At 35.8% G+C, this 21,899-nt stretch overlaps 1 protein-coding gene across 1 annotated transcript in view; it reads left to right on the top strand.

Annotated features, from left to right (window-relative positions):
• Positions 1-21,899, top strand: part of LOC102809676 (uncharacterized) — a 48,208-nt gene that overhangs the window by 11,527 nt on the left and 14,782 nt on the right. Inside the window, exon 2 of the mRNA XM_085496962.1 lies at positions 21,072-21,249. Coding sequence (XP_085353088.1) covers positions 21,072-21,249 — 178 coding nt within the window. The remainder of the gene's footprint in view (positions 1-21,071; positions 21,250-21,899) is intronic.

Genomic DNA, 21,899 nt, shown 5'->3' with positions numbered 1-21,899 from the left:
CTGCTGCAGATAGTGACATGCAACCAGTGCTATAAGTGAGATGTTAATATACATAACTGTATTCACTGCTGCAGATAGTTACATGTAACCAGTGCTATAAGTGAGATGTTAATATACATAACTGTATTCACTGCTGCAGATAGTGACATGTAACCAGTGCTATAAGTGAGATGTTAATATACATAACTGTATTCACTGCTGCAGATAGTGACATGTAACCAGTGCTATAAGTGAGACGTTAATATACATAACTGTATTCACTGCTGCAGGTAGTGACATGTAACCAGTGCTTTAAGTGAGACGTTAATATACATAACTGTATTCACTGCTGCAGATAGTGACATGTAACCAGTGCTATAAGTGAGACGTTAATATACATGTAACTGTATTCACTGCTGCAGATAGTGACATGTAACCAGTGCTATAAGTGAGACGTTAATATACATAACTGTATTCACTGCTGCAGGTAGTGACATGTAACCAGTGCTATAAGTGAGACGTTAATATACATAACTGTATTCACTGCTGCAGATAGTGACATGTAACCAGTGCTATAAGTGAGACGTTAATATACATGTAACTGTATTCACTGCTGCAGATAGTGACATGTAACCAGTGCTATAAGTGAGATGTTAATATACATAACTGTATTCACTGCTGCAGATAGTGACATGTAACCAGTGCTATAAGTGAGATGTTAATATACATAACTGTATTCACTGCTGCAGATAGTGACATGTAACCAGTGCTATAAGTGAGATGTTAATATACATAACTGTATTCACTGCTGCAGATAGTGACATGTGACCAGTGCTATAAGTGAGATGTTAATATACATCACTGTATTCACTGCTGCAGATAGTGACATGTAACCAGTGCTATAAGTGAGATGTTAATATACATAACTGTATTCACTGCTGCAGATAGTGACATGTAACCAGTGCCGTAAGTGAGACGTTAATATACATAACTGTATTCACTGCTGCAGATAGTGACATGTAACCAGTGCTATAAGTGAGATGTTAATATACATAACTGTATTCACTGCTGCAGATAGTGACATGTAACCAGTGCTATAAGTGAGATGTTAATATACATAACTGTATTCACTGCCGCAGATAGTGACATGTAACCAGTGCTATAAGTGAGATGTTAATATACATAACTGTATTCACTGCTGCAGATAGTGACATGTAACCAGTGCTATAAGTGAGATGTTAATATACATAACTGTATTCACTGCTGCAGATAGTGACATGCAACCAGTGCTAAAAGTGAGATGTTAATATACATAACTGTATTCACTGCTGCAGATAGTGACATGTAACCAGTGCTATAAGTGAGACGTTAATATACATAACTGTATTCACTGCTGCAGATAGTGACATGCAACCAGTGCTATAAGTGAGATGTTAATATACATAACTGTATTCACTGCTGCAGATAGTGACATGTAACCAGTGCTATAAGTGAGATGTTAATATACATAACTGTATTCACTGCTGCAGATAGTGACATGCAACCAGTGCTATAAGTGAGACGTTAATATACATAACTGTATTCACTGCTGCAGATAGTGACATGCAACCAGTGCTATAAGTGAGATGTTAATATACATAACTGTATTCACTGCTGCAGATAGTGACATGTAACCAGTGCTATAAATGAGATGTTAATATACATAACTGTATTCACTGCTGCAGATAGTGACATGTAACCAGTGCTATAAGTGAGATGTTAATATACATAACTGTATTCACTGCTGCAGATAGTGACATGTAACCAGTGCTATAAGTGAGACGTTAATATACATAACTGTATTCACTGCTGCAGATAGTGACATGTAACCAGTGCTATAAGTGAGACGTTAATATACATAACTGTATTCACTGCTGCAGATAGTGACATGTAACCAGTGCTATAAGTGAGACGTTAATATACATGTAACTGTATTCACTGCTGCAGATAGTGACATGTAACCAGTGCTATAAGTGAGACGTTAATATACATAACTGTATTCACTGCTGCAGGTAGTGACATGTAACCAGTGCTATAAGTGAGACGTTAATATACATAACTGTATTCACTGCTGCAGATAGTGACATGTAACCAGTGCTATAAGTGAGACGTTAATATACATGTAACTGTATTCACTGCTGCAGATAGTGACATGTAACCAGTGCTATAAGTGAGATGTTAATATACATAACTTTATTCACTGCTGCAGATAGTGACATGTAACCAGTACTATAAGTGAGACGTTAATATACATAACTGTATTCACTGCTGCAGGTAGTGACATGTAACCAGTGCTATAAGTGAGATGTTAATATAGATAACTGTATTCACTGCTGCAGATAGTGACATGTAACCAGTGCTATAAGTGAGATGTTAATATACATAACTGTATTCACTGCTGCAGATAGTGACATGTAACCAGTGCTATAAGTGAGATGTTAATATACATAACTGTATTCACTGCTGCAGATAGTGACATGTAACCAGTGCTATAAGTGAGATGTTAATATACATAACTGTATTCACTGCTGCAGATAGTGACATGTAACCAGTGCTATATGTGAGATGTTAATATACATAACTGTATTCACTGCTGCAGATAGTGACATGTAACCAGTGCTATAAGTGAGACGTTAATATACATAACTGTATTCACTGCTGCAGATAGTGACATGTAACCAGTGCTATAAGTGAGACGTTAATATACATAACTGTATTCACTGCTGCAGATAGTGACATGCAACCAGTGCTATAAGTGAGATGTTAATATACATAACTGTATTCACTGCTGCAGATAGTGACATGTAACCAGTGCTATAAGTGAGATGTTAATATACATAACTGTATTCACTGCTGCAGATAGTGACATGCAACCAGTGCTATAAGTGAGACGTTAATATACATAACTGTATTCACTGCTGCAGATAGTGACATGCAACCAGTGCTATAAGTGAGATGTTAATATACATAACTGTATTCACTGCTGCAGATAGTGACATGTAACCAGTGCTATAAATGAGATGTTAATATACATAACTGTATTCACTGCTGCAGATAGTGACATGTAACCAGTGCTATAAGTGAGATGTTAATATACATAACTGTATTCACTGCTGCAGATAGTGACATGTAACCAGTGCTATAAGTGAGACGTTAATATACATAACTGTATTCACTGCTGCAGATAGTGACATGTAACCAGTGCTATAAGTGAGACGTTAATATACATGTAACTGTATTCACTGCTGCAGATAGTGACATGTAACCAGTGCTATAAGTGAGATGTTAATATACATAACTGTATTCACTGCTGCAGATAGTGACATGTAACCAGTGCTATAAGTGAGATGTTAATATACATAACTGTATTCACTGCTGCAGATAGTGACATGTAACCAGTGCTATAAGTGAGACGTTAATATACATGTAACTGTATTCACTGCTGCAGATAGTGACATGTAACCAGTGCTATAAGTGAGACGTTAATATACATAACTGTATTCACTGCTGCAGGTAGTGACATGTAACCAGTGCTATAAGTGAGACGTTAATATACATAACTGTATTCACTGCTGCAGATAGTGACATGTAACCAGTGCTATAAGTGAGACGTTAATATACATGTAACTGTATTCACTGCTGCAGATAGTGACATGTAACCAGTGCTATAAGTGAGATGTTAATATACATAACTGTATTCACTGCTGCAGATAGTGACATGTAACCAGTGCTATAAGTGAGATGTTAATATACATAACTGTATTCACTGCTGCAGATAGTGACATGTAACCAGTGCTATAAGTGAGATGTTAATATACATAACTGTATTCACTGCTGCAGATAGTGACATGTAACCAGTGCTATAAGTGAGATGTTAATATACATAACTGTATTCACTGCTGCAGATAGTGACATGCAACCAGTGCTATAAGTGAGATGTTAATATACATAACTGTATTCACTGCTGCAGATAGTGACATGTAACCAGTGCTATAAGTGAGATGTTAATATAGATAACTGTATTCACTGCTGCAGATAGTGACATGTAACCAGTGCTATAAGTGAGATGTTAATATACATGACTGTATTCACTGCTGCAGATAGTGACATGTGACCAGTGCTATAAGTGAGATGTTAATATACATCACTGTATTCACTGCTGCAGATAGTGACATGTAACCAGTGCTATAAGTGAGATGTTAATATACATAACTGTATTCACTGCTGCAGATAGTGACATGTAACCAGTGCTATAAGTGAGATGTTAATATACATAACTGTATTCACTGCTGCAGATAGTGACATGTAACCAGTGCTATAAGTGAGACGTTAATATACATAACTGTATTCACTGCTGCAGATAGCAACATGTAACCAGTGCTATAAGTGAGATGTTAATATACATAACTGTATTCACTGCTGCAGATAGTGACATGTAACCAGTGCTATAAATGAGATGTTAATATACATAACTGTATTCACTGCTGCAGATAGTGACATGTAACCAGTGCTATAAGTGAGATGTTAATATACATAACTGTATTCACTGCTGCAGATAGTGACATGTAACCAGTGCTATAAGTGAGACGTTAATATACATAACTGTATTCACTGCTGCAGATAGTGACATGTAACCAGTGCTATAAGTGAGATGTTAATATACATGTAACTGTATTCACTGCTGCAGATAGTGACATGTAACCAGTGCTATAAGTGAGATGTTAATATACATAACTGTATTCACTGCTGCAGATAGTGACATGTAACCAGTGCTATAAGTGAGATGTTAATATACATAACTGTATTCACTGCTGCAGATAGTGACATGTAACCAGTGCTATAAGTGAGACGTTAATATACATGTAACTGTATTCACTGCTGCAGATAGTGACATGTAACCAGTGCTATAAGTGAGACGTTAATATACATAACTGTATTCACTGCTGCAGGTAGTGACATGTAACCAGTGCTATAAGTGAGACGTTAATATACATAACTGTATTCACTGCTGCAGATAGTGACATGTAACCAGTGCTATAAGTGAGACGTTAATATACATGTAACTGTATTCACTGCTGCAGATAGTGACATGTAACCAGTGCTATAAGTGAGATGTTAATATACATAACTGTATTCACTGCTGCAGATAGTGACATGTAACCAGTGCTATAAGTGAGATGTTAATATACATAACTGTATTCACTGCTGCAGATAGTGACATGTAACCAGTGCTATAAGTGAGATGTTAATATACATAACTGTATTCACTGCTGCAGATAGTGACATGTAACCAGTGCTATAAGTGAGATGTTAATATACATAACTGTATTCACTGCTGCAGATAGTGACATGCAACCAGTGCTATAAGTGAGATGTTAATATACATAACTGTATTCACTGCTGCAGATAGTGACATGTAACCAGTGCTATAAGTGAGATGTTAATATAGATAACTGTATTCACTGCTGCAGATAGTGACATGTAACCAGTGCTATAAGTGAGATGTTAATATACATGACTGTATTCACTGCTGCAGATAGTGACATGTGACCAGTGCTATAAGTGAGATGTTAATATACATCACTGTATTCACTGCTGCAGATAGTGACATGTAACCAGTGCTATAAGTGAGATGTTAATATACATAACTGTATTCACTGCTGCAGATAGTGACATGTAACCAGTGCTATAAGTGAGATGTTAATATACATAACTGTATTCACTGCTGCAGATAGTGACATGTAACCAGTGCTATAAGTGAGACGTTAATATACATAACTGTATTCACTGCTGCAGATAGCAACATGTAACCAGTGCTATAAGTGAGATGTTAATATACATGTAACTGTATTCACTGCTGCAGATAGTGACATGTAACCAGTGCTATAAGTGAGATGTTAATATACATAACTGTATTCACTGCTGCAGATAGTGACATGTAACCAGTGCTATAAGTGAGATGTTAATATACATAACTGTATTCACTGCTGCAGATAGTGACATGTAACCAGTGCTATAAGTGAGATGTTAATATACATAACTGTATTCACTGCTGCAGATAGTGACATGTAACCAGTGCTATAAGTGAGATGTTAATATACATAACTGTATTCACTGCTGCAGATAGTGACATGTAACCAGTGCTATAAGTGAGATGTTAATATACATAACTGTATTCACTGCTGCAGATAGCGACATGTAACCAGTGCTATAAGTGAGACGTTAATATACATGTAACTGTATTCACTGCTGCAGATAGTGACATGTAACCAGTGCTATAAGTGAGATGTTAATATACATAACTGTATTCACTGCTGCAGATAGTGACATGTAACCAGTGCTATAAGTGAGACGTTAATATACATCACTGTATTCACTACTGCAGATAGTGACATGTAACCAGTGCTATAAGTGAGATGTTAATATACATAACTGTATTCACTGCTGCAGATAGTGACATGTAACCAGTGCTATAAGTGAGATGTTAATATACATAACTGTATTCACTGCTGCAGATAGTGACATGTGACCAGTGCTATAAGTGAGATGTTAATATACATCACTGTATTCACTGCTGCAGATAGTGACATGTAACCAGTGCTATAAGTGAGATGTTAATATACATAACTGTATTCACTGCTGCAGATAGTGACATGTAACCAGTGCTATAAGTGAGATGTTAATATACATAACTGTATTCACTGCTGCAGATAGTGACATGTAACCAGTGCTATAAGTGAGATGTTAATATACATGTAACTGTATTCACTGCTGCAGATAATGACATGTAACCAGTGCTATAAGTGAGATGTTAATATACATAACTGTATTCACTGCTGCAGATAGTGACATGTAACCAGTGCTATAAGTGAGATGTTAATATACATAACTGTATTCACTGCTGCAGATAGTGACATGTAACCAGTGCTATAAGTGAGATGTTAATATACATAACTGTATTCACTGCTGCAGATAGTGACATGTAACCAGTGCTATAAGTGAGACGTTAATATACATAACTGTATTCACTGCTGCAGATAGTGACATGTAACCAGTGCTATAAGTGAGATGTTAATATACATAACTGTATTCACTGCTGCAGATAGTGACATGTAACCAGTGCTATAAGTGAAACGTTAATATACATAACTGTATTCACTGCTGCAGATAGTGACATGTAACTAGTGCTATAAGTGAGACGTTAATATACATGTACATAACTGTATTCACTGCTGCAGATAGTGACATGTAACCAGTGCTATAAGTGAGATGTTAATATACATAACTGTATTCACTGCTGCAGATAGTGACATGCAACCAGTGCTATAAGTGAGACGTTAATATACATAACTGTATTCACTGCTGCAGATACATGTAGTGACATGTAACCAGTGCTATAAGTGAGACGTTAATATACATAACTGTATTCACTGCTGCAGATAGTGACATGTAACCAGTGCTATAAGTGAGACGTTAATATACATGTAACTGTATTCACTGCTGCAGATAGTGACATGTAACCAGTGCTATAAGTGAGACGTTAATATACATAACTGTATTCACATCTGCAGATAGTGACATGTAACCAGTGCTATTAGTGAGACGTTAATATACATAACTGTATTGACTGCTGCAGATAGTGAAATGTAACCAGTGCTATAAGTGAGATGTTAATATACATAACTGTATTCACTGCTGCAGATAGTGTCATGTAACCAGTGCTATAAGTGAGATGTTAATATACATAACTGTATTCACTGCTGCAGATAGTGACATGTAACCAGTGCTATAAGTGAGATGTTAATATACATAACTGTATTCACTGCTGCAGATAGTGACATGTAACCAGTGCTATAAGTGAGATGTTAATATACATAACTGTATTCACTGCTGCAGGTAGTGACATGTAACCAGTGCTATAAGTGAGACGTTAATATACATAACTGTATTCACTGCTGCAGATAGTGACATGTAACCAGTGCTATAAGTGAGACGTTAATATACATGTAACTGTATTCACTGCTGCAGATAGTGACATGTAACCAGTGCTATAAGTGAGATGTTAATATACATAACTGTATTCACTGCTGCAGATAGTGACATGTAACCAGTGCTATAAGTGAGATGTTAATATACATAACTGTATTCACTGCTGCAGATAGTGACATGTAACCAGTGCTATAAGTGAGATGTTAATATACATAACTGTATTCACTGCTGCAGATAGTGACATGTAACCAGTGCTATAAGTGAGATGTTAATATACATAACTGTATTCACTGCTGCAGATAGTGACATGCAACCAGTGCTATAAGTGAGATGTTAATATACATAACTGTATTCACTGCTGCAGATAGTGACATGTAACCAGTGCTATAAGTGAGATGTTAATATAGATAACTGTATTCACTGCTGCAGATAGTGACATGTAACCAGTGCTATAAGTGAGATGTTAATATACATGACTGTATTCACTGCTGCAGATAGTGACATGTGACCAGTGCTATAAGTGAGATGTTAATATACATCACTGTATTCACTGCTGCAGATAGTGACATGTAACCAGTGCTATAAGTGAGATGTTAATATACATAACTGTATTCACTGCTGTAGATAGTGACATGTAACCAGTGCTATAAGTGAGATGTTAATATACATAACTGTATTCACTGCTGCAGATAGTGACATGTAACCAGTGCTATAAGTGAGACGTTAATATACATAACTGTATTCACTGCTGCAGATAGCAACATGTAACCAGTGCTATAAGTGAGATGTTAATATACATGTAACTGTATTCACTGCTGCAGATAGTGACATGTAACCAGTGCTATAAGTGAGATGTTAATATACATAACTGTATTCACTGCTGCAGATAGTGACATGTAACCAGTGCTATAAGTGAGATGTTAATATACATAACTGTATTCACTGCTGCAGATAGTGACATGTAACCAGTGCTATAAGTGAGATGTTAATATACATAACTGTATTCACTGCTGCAGATAGTGACATGTAACCAGTGCTATAAGTGAGATGTTAATATACATAACTGTATTCACTGCTGCAGATAGTGACATGTAACCAGTGCTATAAGTGAGATGTTAATATACATAACTGTATTCACTGCTGCAGATAGCGACATGTAACCAGTGCTATAAGTGAGACGTTAATATACATGTAACTGTATTCACTGCTGCAGATAGTGACATGTAACCAGTGCTATAAGTGAGATGTTAATATACATAACTGTATTCACTGCTGCAGATAGTGACATGTAACCAGTGCTATAAGTGAGACGTTAATATACATCACTGTATTCACTGCTGCAGATAGTGACATGTAACCAGTGCTATAAGTGAGATGTTAATATACATAACTGTATTCACTGCTGCAGATAGTGACATGTAACCAGTGCTATAAGTGAGATGTTAATATACATAACTGTATTCACTGCTGCAGATAGTGACATGTGACCAGTGCTATAAGTGAGATGTTAATATACATCACTGTATTCACTGCTGCAGATAGTGACATGTAACCAGTGCTATAAGTGAGATGTTAATATACATAACTGTATTCACTGCTGCAGATAGTGACATGTAACCAGTGCTATAAGTGAGATGTTAATATACATAACTGTATTCACTGCTGCAGATAGTGACATGCAACCAGTGCTATAAGTGAGACGTTAATATACATAACTGTATTCACTGCTGCAGATACATGTAGTGACATGTAACCAGTGCTATAAGTGAGACGTTAATATACATAACTGTATTCACTGCTGCAGATAGTGACATGTAACCAGTGCTATAAGTGAGACGTTAATATACATGTAACTGTATTCACTGCTGCAGATAGTGACATGTAACCAGTGCTATAAGTGAGACGTTAATATACATAACTGTATTCACATCTGCAGATAGTGACATGTAACCAGTGCTATTAGTGAGACGTTAATATACATAACTGTATTGACTGCTGCAGATAGTGAAATGTAACCAGTGCTATAAGTGAGATGTTAATATACATAACTGTATTCACTGCTGCAGATAGTGTCATGTAACCAGTGCTATAAGTGAGATGTTAATATACATAACTGTATTCACTGCTGCAGATAGTGACATGTAACCAGTGCTATAAGTGAGATGTTAATATACATAACTGTATTCACTGCTGCAGATAGTGACATGTAACCAGTGCTATAAGTGAGATGTTAATATACATAACTGTATTCACTGCTGCAGGTAGTGACATGTAACCAGTGCTATAAGTGAGACGTTAATATACATAACTGTATTCACTGCTGCAGATAGTGACATGTAACCAGTGCTATAAGTGAGACGTTAATATACATGTAACTGTATTCACTGCTGCAGATAGTGACATGTAACCAGTGCTATAAGTGAGATGTTAATATACATAACTGTATTCACTGCTGCAGATAGTGACATGTAACCAGTGCTATAAGTGAGATGTTAATATACATAACTGTATTCACTGCTGCAGATAGTGACATGTAACCAGTGCTATAAGTGAGATGTTAATATACATAACTGTATTCACTGCTGCAGATAGTGACATGTAACCAGTGCTATAAGTGAGATGTTAATATACATAACTGTATTCACTGCTGCAGATAGTGACATGCAACCAGTGCTATAAGTGAGATGTTAATATACATAACTGTATTCACTGCTGCAGATAGTGACATGTAACCAGTGCTATAAGTGAGATGTTAATATAGATAACTGTATTCACTGCTGCAGATAGTGACATGTAACCAGTGCTATAAGTGAGATGTTAATATACATGACTGTATTCACTGCTGCAGATAGTGACATGTGACCAGTGCTATAAGTGAGATGTTAATATACATCACTGTATTCACTGCTGCAGATAGTGACATGTAACCAGTGCTATAAGTGAGATGTTAATATACATAACTGTATTCACTGCTGCAGATAGTGACATGTAACCAGTGCTATAAGTGAGATGTTAATATACATAACTGTATTCACTGCTGCAGATAGTGACATGTAACCAGTGCTATAAGTGAGACGTTAATATACATAACTGTATTCACTGCTGCAGATAGCAACATGTAACCAGTGCTATAAGTGAGATGTTAATATACATGTAACTGTATTCACTGCTGCAGATAGTGACATGTAACCAGTGCTATAAGTGAGATGTTAATATACATAACTGTATTCACTGCTGCAGATAGTGACATGTAACCAGTGCTATAAGTGAGATGTTAATATACATAACTGTATTCACTGCTGCAGATAGTGACATGTAACCAGTGCTATAAGTGAGATGTTAATATACATAACTGTATTCACTGCTGCAGATAATGACATGTAACCAGTGCTATAAGTGAGATGTTAATATACATAACTGTATTCACTGCTGCAGATAGTGACATGTAACCAGTGCTATAAGTGAGATGTTAATATACATAACTGTATTCACTGCTGCAGATAGCGACATGTAACCAGTGCTATAAGTGAGACGTTAATATACATGTAACTGTATTCACTGCTGCAGATAGTGACATGTAACCAGTGCTATAAGTGAGATGTTAATATACATAACTGTATTCACTGCTGCAGATAGTGACATGTAACCAGTGCTATAAGTGAGACGTTAATATACATCACTGTATTCACTGCTGCAGATAGTGACATGTAACCAGTGCTATAAGTGAGATGTTAATATACATAACTGTATTCACTGCTGCAGATAGTGACATGTAACCAGTGCTATAAGTGAGATGTTAATATACATAACTGTATTCACTGCTGCAGATAGTGACATGTGACCAGTGCTATAAGTGAGATGTTAATATACATCACTGTATTCACTGCTGCAGATAGTGACATGTAACCAGTGCTATAAGTGAGATGTTAATATACATAACTGTATTCACTGCTGCAGATAGTGACATGTAACCAGTGCTATAAGTGAGATGTTAATATACATAACTGTATTCACTGCTGCAGATAGTGACATGTAACCAGTGCTATAAGTGAGATGTTAATATACATGTAACTGTATTCACTGCTGCAGATAATGACATGTAACCAGTGCTATAAGTGAGATGTTAATATACATAACTGTATTCACTGCTGCAGATAGTGACATGTAACCAGTGCTATAAGTGAGATGTTAATATACATAACTGTATTCACTGCTGCAGATAGTGACATGTAACCAGTGCTATAAGTGAGATGTTAATATACATAACTGTATTCACTGCTGCAGATAGTGACATGTAACCAGTGCTATAAGTGAGACGTTAATATACATAACTGTATTCACTGCTGCAGATAGTGACATGTAACCAGTGCTATAAGTGAGATGTTAATATACATAACTGTATTCACTGCTGCAGATAGTGACATGTAACCAGTGCTATAAGTGAAACGTTAATATACATAACTGTATTCACTGCTGCAGATAGTGACATGTAACTAGTGCTATAAGTGAGACGTTAATATACATGTACATAACTGTATTCACTGCTGCAGATAGTGACATGTAACCAGTGCTATAAGTGAGATGTTAATATACATAACTGTATTCACTGCTGCAGATAGTGACATGCAACCAGTGCTATAAGTGAGACGTTAATATACTTAACTGTATTCACTGCTGCAGATACATGTAGTGACATGTAACCAGTGCTATAAGTGAGACGTTAATATACATAACTGTATTCACTGCTGCAGATAGTGACATGTAACCAGTGCTATAAGTGAGACGTTAATATACATGTAACTGTATTCACTGCTGCAGATAGTGACATGTAACCAGTGCTATAAGTGAGACGTTAATATACATAACTGTATTCACATCTGCAGATAGTGACATGTAACCAGTGCTATTAGTGAGACGTTAATATACATAACTGTATTGACTGCTGCAGATAGTGAAATGTAACCAGTGCTATAAGTGAGATGTTAATATACATAACTGTATTCACTGCTGCAGATAGTGTCATGTAACCAGTGCTATAAGTGAGATGTTAATATACATAACTGTATTCACTGCTGCAGATAGTGACATGTAACCAGTGCTATAAGTGAGATGTTAATATACATAACTGTATTCACTGCTGCAGATAGTGACATGTAACCAGTGCTATAAGTGAGATGTTAATATACATAACTGTATTCACTGCTGCAGATAGTGACATGTAACCAGTGCTATAAGTGAGATGTTAATATACATAACTGTATTCACTGCTGCAGATAGTGACATGTAACCAGTGCTATAAGTGAGATGTTAATATACATAACTGTATTCACTGCTGCAGATAGTGACATGTAACCAGTGCTATAAGTGAGATGTTAATATACATAACTGTATTCACTGCTGCAGATAGTGACATGTAACCAGTGCTATAAGTGAGATGTTAATATACATAACTGTATTCACTGCTGCAGATAGTGACATATAACCAGTGCTATAAGTGAGATGTTAATATACATAACTGTATTCACTGCTGCAGATAGTGACATGTAACCAGTGCTATAAGTGAGATGTTAATATACATAACTGTATTCACTGCTGCAGATAGCGATATGTAACCAGTGCTATAAGTGAGACGTTAATATACATGTAACTGTATTCACTGCTGCAGATAGTGACATGTAACCAGTGCTATAAGTGAGATGTTAATATACATAACTGTATTCACTGCTGCAGATAGTGACATGTAACCAGTGCTATAAGTGAGACGTTAATATACATGTAACTGTATTCACTGCTGCAGATAGTGACATGTAACCAGTGCTATAAGTGAGATGTTAATATACATAACTGTATTCACTGCTGCAGATAGTGACATGTAACCAGTGCTATAAGTGAGATGTTAATATACATAACTGTATTCACTGCTGCAGATAGTGACATGTAACCAGTGCTATAAGTGAGATGTTAATATACATAACTGTATTCACTGCTGCAGATAGTGACATGTAACCAGTGCTATAAGTGAGATGTTAATATACATAACTGTATTCACTGCTGCAGATAGTGACATGCAACCAGTGCTATAAGTGAGATGTTAATATACATAACTGTATTCACTGCTGCAGATAGTGACATGTAACCAGTGCTATAAGTGAGATGTTAATATAGATAACTGTATTCACTGCTGCAGATAGTGACATGTAACCAGTGCTATAAGTGAGATGTTAATATACATGACTGTATTCACTGCTGCAGATAGTGACATGTGACCAGTGCTATAAGTGAGATGTTAATATACATCACTGTATTCACTGCTGCAGATAGTGACATGTAACCAGTGCTATAAGTGAGATGTTAATATACATAACTGTATTCACTGCTGCAGATAGTGACATGTAACCAGTGCTATAAGTGAGATGTTAATATACATAACTGTATTCACTGCTGCAGATAGTGACATGTAACCAGTGCTATAAGTGAGACGTTAATATACATAACTGTATTCACTGCTGCAGATAGCAACATGTAACCAGTGCTATAAGTGAGATGTTAATATACATGTAACTGTATTCACTGCTGCAGATAGTGACATGTAACCAGTGCTATAAGTGAGATGTTAATATACATAACTGTATTCACTGCTGCAGATAGTGACATGTAACCAGTGCTATAAGTGAGATGTTAATATACATAACTGTATTCACTGCTGCAGATAGTGACATGTAACCAGTGCTATAAGTGAGATGTTAATATACATAACTGTATTCACTGCTGCAGATAGTGACATGTAACCAGTGCTATAAGTGAGATGTTAATATACATAACTGTATTCACTGCTGCAGATAGTGACATGTAACCAGTGCTATAAGTGAGATGTTAATATACATAACTGTATTCACTGCTGCAGATAGCGACATGTAACCAGTGCTATAAGTGAGACGTTAATATACATGTAACTGTATTCACTGCTGCAGATAGTGACATGTAACCAGTGCTATAAGTGAGATGTTAATATACATAACTGTATTCACTGCTGCAGATAGTGACATGTAACCAGTGCTATAAGTGAGATGTTAATATACATAACTGTATTCACTGCTGCAGATAGTGACATGTAACCAGTGCTATAAGTGAGATGTTAATATACATAACTGTATTCACTGCTGCAGATAGTGACATGTGACCAGTGCTATAAGTGAGATGTTAATATACATCACTGTATTCACTGCTGCAGATAGTGACATGTAACCAGTGCTATAAGTGAGATGTTAATATACATAACTGTATTCACTGCTGCAGATAGTGACATGTAACCAGTGCTATAAGTGAGATGTTAATATACATAACTGTATTCACTGCTGCAGATAGTGACATGTAACCAGTGCTATAAGTGAGATGTTAATATACATGTAACTGTATTCACTGCTGCAGATAATGACATGTAACCAGTGCTATAAGTGAGATGTTAATATACATAACTGTATTCACTGCTGCAGATAGTGACATGTAACCAGTGCTATAAGTGAGATGTTAATATACATAACTGTATTCACTGCTGCAGATAGTGACATGTAACCAGTGCTATAAGTGAGATGTTAATATACATAACTGTATTCACTGCTGCAGATAGTGACATGTAACCAGTGCTATAAGTGAGACGTTAATATACATAACTGTATTCACTGCTGCAGATAGTGACATGTAACCAGTGCTATAAGTGAGATGTTAATATACATAACTGTATTCACTGCTGCAGATAGTGACATGTAACCAGTGCTATAAGTGAAACGTTAATATACATAACTGTATTCACTGCTGCAGATAGTGACATGTAACCAGTGCTATAAGTGAGATGTTAATATACATAACTGTATTCACTGCTGCAGATAGTGACATGTAACCAGTGCTATAAGTGAGACGTTAATATACATGTAACTGTATTCACTGCTGCAGATAGTGACATGTAACCAGTGCTATAAGTGAGATGTTAATATACATAACTGTATTCACTGCTGCAGATAGTGACATGTAACCAGTGCTATAAGTGAGATGTTAATATACATAACTGTATTCACTGCTGCAGATAGTGACATGTAACCAGTGCTATAAGTGAGATGTTAATATACATAACTGTATTCACTGCTGCAGATAGTGACATGTAACCAGTGCTATAAGTGAGATGTTAATATACATAACTGTATTCACTGCTGCAGATAGTGACATGCAACCAGTGCTATAAGTGAGATGTTAATATACATAACTGTATTCACTGCTGCAGATAGTGACATGTAACCAGTGCTATAAGTGAGATGTTAATATACATAACTGTATTGACTGCTGCAGATAGTGAAATGTAACCAGTGCTATAAGTGAGATGTTAATATACATAACTGTATTCACTGCTGCAGATAGTGTCATGTAACCAGTGCTATAAGTGAGATGTTAATATACATAACTGTATTCACTGCTGCAGATAGTGACATGTAACCAGTGCTATAAGTGAGATGTTAATATACATAACTGTATTCACTGCTGCAGATAGTGACATGTAACCAGTGCTATAAGTGAGATGTTAATATACATAACTGTATTCACTGCTGCAGATAGTGACATGTAACCAGTGCTATAAGTGAGATGTTAATATACATAACTGTATTCACTGCTGCAGATAGTGACATGTAACCAGTGCTATAAGTGAGATGTTAATATACATAACTGTATTCACTGCTGCAGATAGTGACATGTAACCAGTGCTATAAGTGAGATGTTAATATACATAACTGTATTCACTGCTGCAGATAGTGACATGTAACCAGTGCTATAAGTGAGATGTTAATATACATAACTGTATTCACTGCTGCAGATAGTGACATATAACCAGTGCTATAAGTGAGATGTTAATATACATAACTGTATTCACTGCTGCAGATAGTGACATGTAACCAGTGCTATAAGTGAGATGTTAATATACATAACTGTATTCACTGCTGCAGATAGTGACATGTAACCAGTGCTATAAGTGAGACGTTAATATACATAACTGTATTCACTGCTGCAGATAGCGATATGTAACCAGTGCTATAAGTGAGACGTTAATATACATGTAACTGTATTCACTGCTGCAGATAGTGACATGTAACCAGTGCTATAAGTGAGATGTTAATATACATAACTGTATTCACTGCTGCAGATAGTGACATGTAATCAGTGCTATAAGTGAGATGTTAATATACATAACTGTATTCACTGCTGCAGATAGTGACATGTAACCAGTGCTATAAGTGAGATGTTAATATACATAACTGTATTCACTGCTGCAGATAGTGACATGTAACCAGTGCTATAAGTGAGATGTTAATATACATAACTATATTCACTGCTGCGGATAGTGACATGTAACCAGTGCTATACATGTAAGTGAGATGTTAATATACATAACTGTATTCACTTCTGCAGATAGTGACATGTAACCAGTGCTATAAGGGAGATGTTAATATACATAACTGTATTCACTGCTGCAGATAGTGACATGTAACCAGTGCTATAAGTGAAATGTTAATATACATAACTGTATTCACTGCTGCAGATAGTGACATGTAACCAGTGCTATAAGTGAGATGTTAATATACATAACTGTATTCACTGCTGCAGATAGTGACATGTAACCAGTGCTATAAGTGAGATGTTAATATACATAACTGTATTCACTGCTGCAGATAGTGACATGTAACCAGTGCTATAAGTGAGATGTTAATATACATAACTGTATTCACTGCTGCAGATAGTGACATGTAACCAGTGCTATAAGTGAGACGTTAATATACATAACTGTATTCACTGCTGCAGATAGTGACATGTAACCAGTGCTATAAGTGAGATGTTAATATACATGTAACTGTATTCACTGCTGCAGATAGTGACATGTAACCAGTGCTATAAGTGAGATGTTAATATACATAACTGTATTAACTGCTGCAGATAGTGACATGTAACCAGTGCTATAAGTGAGATGTTAATATACATGTAACTGTATTCACTGCTGCAGATAGTGACATGTAACCAGTGCTATAAGTGAGATGTTAATATACATAACTGTATTCACTGCTGCAGATAGTGACATGTAACCAGTGCTATAAGTGAGATGTTAATATACATAACTGTATTCACTGCTGCAGATAGTGACGTGTAACCAGTGCTATAAGTGAGATGTTAATATACATGTAACTGTATTCACTGCTGCAGATAGTGACATGTAACCAGTGCTATAAGTGAGATGTTAATATACATAACTGTATTCACTGCTGCAGATAGTGACATGTAACCAGTGCTATAAGTGAGATGTTAATATACATAACTGTATTCACTGCTGCAGATAGTGACATGTAACCAGTGCTATAAGTGAGACGTTAATATACATAACTGTATTCACTGCTGCAGGTAGTGACATGTAACCAGTGCTATAAGTGAGACGTTAATATACATAACTGTATTCACTGCTGCAGATAGTGACATGTAACCAGTGCTATAAGTGAGACGTTAATATACATGTAACTGTAGTCACTGCTGCAGATAGTGACATGTAACCAGTGCTATAAGTGAGATGTTAATATACATAACTGTATTCACTGCTGCAGATAGTGACATGTAACCAGTGCTATAAGTGAGATGTTAATATACATAACTGTATTCACTGCTGCAGATAGTGACATGTAACCAGTGCTATAAGTGAGATGTTAATATACATAACTGTATTCACTGCTGCAGATAGTGACATGTAACCAGTGCTATAAGTGAGATGTTAATATACATAACTGTATTCACTGCTGCAGATAGTGACATGTAACCAGTGCTATAAGTGAGATGTTAATATACATAACTGTATTCACTGCTGCAGATAGTGACATGTAACCAGTGCTATAAGTGAGATGTTAATATACATAACTGTATTCACTGCTGCAGATAGTGACATGTAACCAGTGCTATAAGTGAGACGTTAATATACATAACTGTATTCACTGCTGCAGATAGTGACATGTAACCAGTGCTATAAGTGAGATGTTAATATACATCACTGTATTCACTGCTGCAGATAGTGACATGTAACCAGTGCTATAAGTGAGATGTTAATATACATAACTGTATTCACTGCCGCAGATAGTGACATGTAACCAGTGCTATAAGTGAGATGTTAATATACATCACTGTATTCACTGCTGCAGATAGTGACATGTAACCAGTGCTATAAGTGAGATGTTAATATACATAACTGTATTCACTGCTGCAGATAGTGACATGTAACCAGTGCTATAAGTGAGATGTTAATATACATCACTGTATTCACTGCTGCAGATAGTGACATGTAACCAGTGCTATAAGTGAGATGTTAATATACATAACTGTATTCACTGCTGCAGATAGTGACATGTAACCAGTGCTATAAGTGAGATGTTAATATACATAACTGTATTCACTGCTGCAGATAATGACATGTAACCAGTGCTATAAGTGAGATGTTAATATACATAACTGTATTCACTGCTGCAGATAGTGACATGTAACCAGTGCTATAAGTGAGATGTTAATATACATAACTGTATTCACTGCTGCAGATAATGACATGTAACCAGTGCTATAAGTGAGATGTTAATATACATAACTGTATTCACATCTGCAGATAGTGACATGTAACCAGTGCTATTAGTGAGACGTTAATATACATAACTGTATTGACTGCTGCAGATAGTGAAATGTAACCAGTGCTATAAGTGAGATGTTAATATACATAACTGTATTGACTGCTGCAGATAGTGAAATGTAACCAGTGCTATAAGTGAGATGTTAATATACATAACTGTATTCACTGCTGCAGATAGTGTCATGTAACCAGTGCTATAAGTGAGATGTTAATATACATAACTGTATTCACTGCTGCAGATAGTGACATGTAACCAGTGCTATAAGTGAGACGTTAATATACATAACTGTATTCACTGCTGCAGATAGTGACATGTAACCAGTGCTATAAGTGAGATGTTAATATACATAACTGTATTCACTGCTGCAGATAGTGACATGTAACCAGTGCTATAAGTGAGATGTTAATATACATAACTGTATTCACTGCTGCAGATAGTGACATGTAACCAGTGCTATAAGTGAGATGTTAATATACATAACTGTATTCACTGCTGCAGATAGTGACATGTAACCAGTGCTATAAGTGAGATGTTAATATACATAACTGTATTCACTGCTGCAGATAGTGACATGTAACCAGTGCTATAAGTGAGATGTTAATATACATAACTGTATTCACTGCTGCAGATAGTGACATATAACCAGTGCTATAAGTGAGATGTTAATATACATAACTGTATTCACTGCTGCAGATAGTGACATGTAACCAGTGCTATAAGTGAGATGTTAATATACATAACTGTATTCACTGCTGCAGATAGTGACATGTAACCAGTGCTATAAGTGAGACGTTAATATACATAACTGTATTCACTGCTGCAGATAGCGATATGTAACCAGTGCTATAAGTGAGACGTTAATATACATGTAACTGTATTCACTGCTGCAGATAGTGACATGTAACCAGTGCTATAAGTGAGATGTTAATATACATAACTGTATTCACTGCTGCAGATAGTGACATGTAATCAGTGCTATAATGAAGACATCAGACAATAGATATGACCAATGTATCAGATGAATGTATATGATCATGTGACCTCAATAGTATGCATAATTATTTTCAAATTTTGTGAGCCTGGGAAAATGAAATATTTAGAGGTTATAAACGTCAAGTGCTCAGTATTGGGTAGTGGATGTAAGACCTCTCTGGGGAAAATTAGCATATTTGATGGGAGATAATAATAAAGGATTCATTCATTCACCCCATCCCATTCAATTCCATCCCATCCTGTCCATTAGATTGTAGATGCAAATTACTATTATATAGTACAAATTTTGCATGTAGGCCCAGTTAGTATGGAGTTTGAAAATACTTGCTGTCATCAAACTCTTACTAAACCTTTTCTGTGATTTCTTCTATTTTGCAGTTTCCTTTATAGCTTGTGAACACTGTTTAGGCTACATTGATTCGGATGGAACTTATCATAGCAGTTTTGATTGTGAGGGGATATTTGACAATGGAGACACTTGCTGTGGTACTTTATTTGATAAGTATTGTTGCTATGAAGATGTGATAGTTGATGTTGATGAGGATGACGCTATGAGGTTTGTAATGTGTTACCAGTATATTTACATCCTTTGGTAGGTGTTAATTCATGTATGCTCACATAACCCTTACAAAAGTTTCCTGTAGGATTCCTATAAGAATCCTATTGAACAAATTCTTGTAGGATTCCTATAATATTTTGACACGTGTTTTCCTATAGGAATCCTATAGGATTTTGTGTCAAAATATTATAGGAATCCTATAGGATTTTGTGTCAAAATATTATAGGAATCCTATTAGAATTTGTCCTATAGGAATCCGTGTCAAAATATTACAGGAATCCTACATGAATTTGTCCTCTAGGAATCCTGGATATTTTTCCTGGAGGTCCCAGCACTTTTGGGGAAAGAGCCCATCAATAACTCACATAAATAACATCATAAACTAAAATTAGTTAAACAAGAGTATTTTATTGCTTAACATGTACCAGACATAAATTTAATACAATTGTAAGAAAAATAAAAGATAAAACTATTACCATAAATATATTGCACAACATTTCTTGAAATGCAATGAAAATATAAAATTGATGACAAATTGAATAATAAATGTAATTCCCTCCACTCTGTCATTGTTTCTAAGTACTAGATTTTTTTCATAAAAATTATTTTATATTACCGAGTAATTCTAAAATACAAAACAGTAAACA

This window comes from Saccoglossus kowalevskii, chromosome 3 (assembly GCF_978046115.1).
Source record: "Saccoglossus kowalevskii chromosome 3, keSacKowa6.1, whole genome shotgun sequence".
NCBI classification, from domain to species: Eukaryota; Metazoa; Hemichordata; class Enteropneusta; family Harrimaniidae; genus Saccoglossus; species Saccoglossus kowalevskii.
Note: the sequence above shows the minus strand (reverse complement) of the source record. Positions and strands in the feature narration are given on the sequence as shown.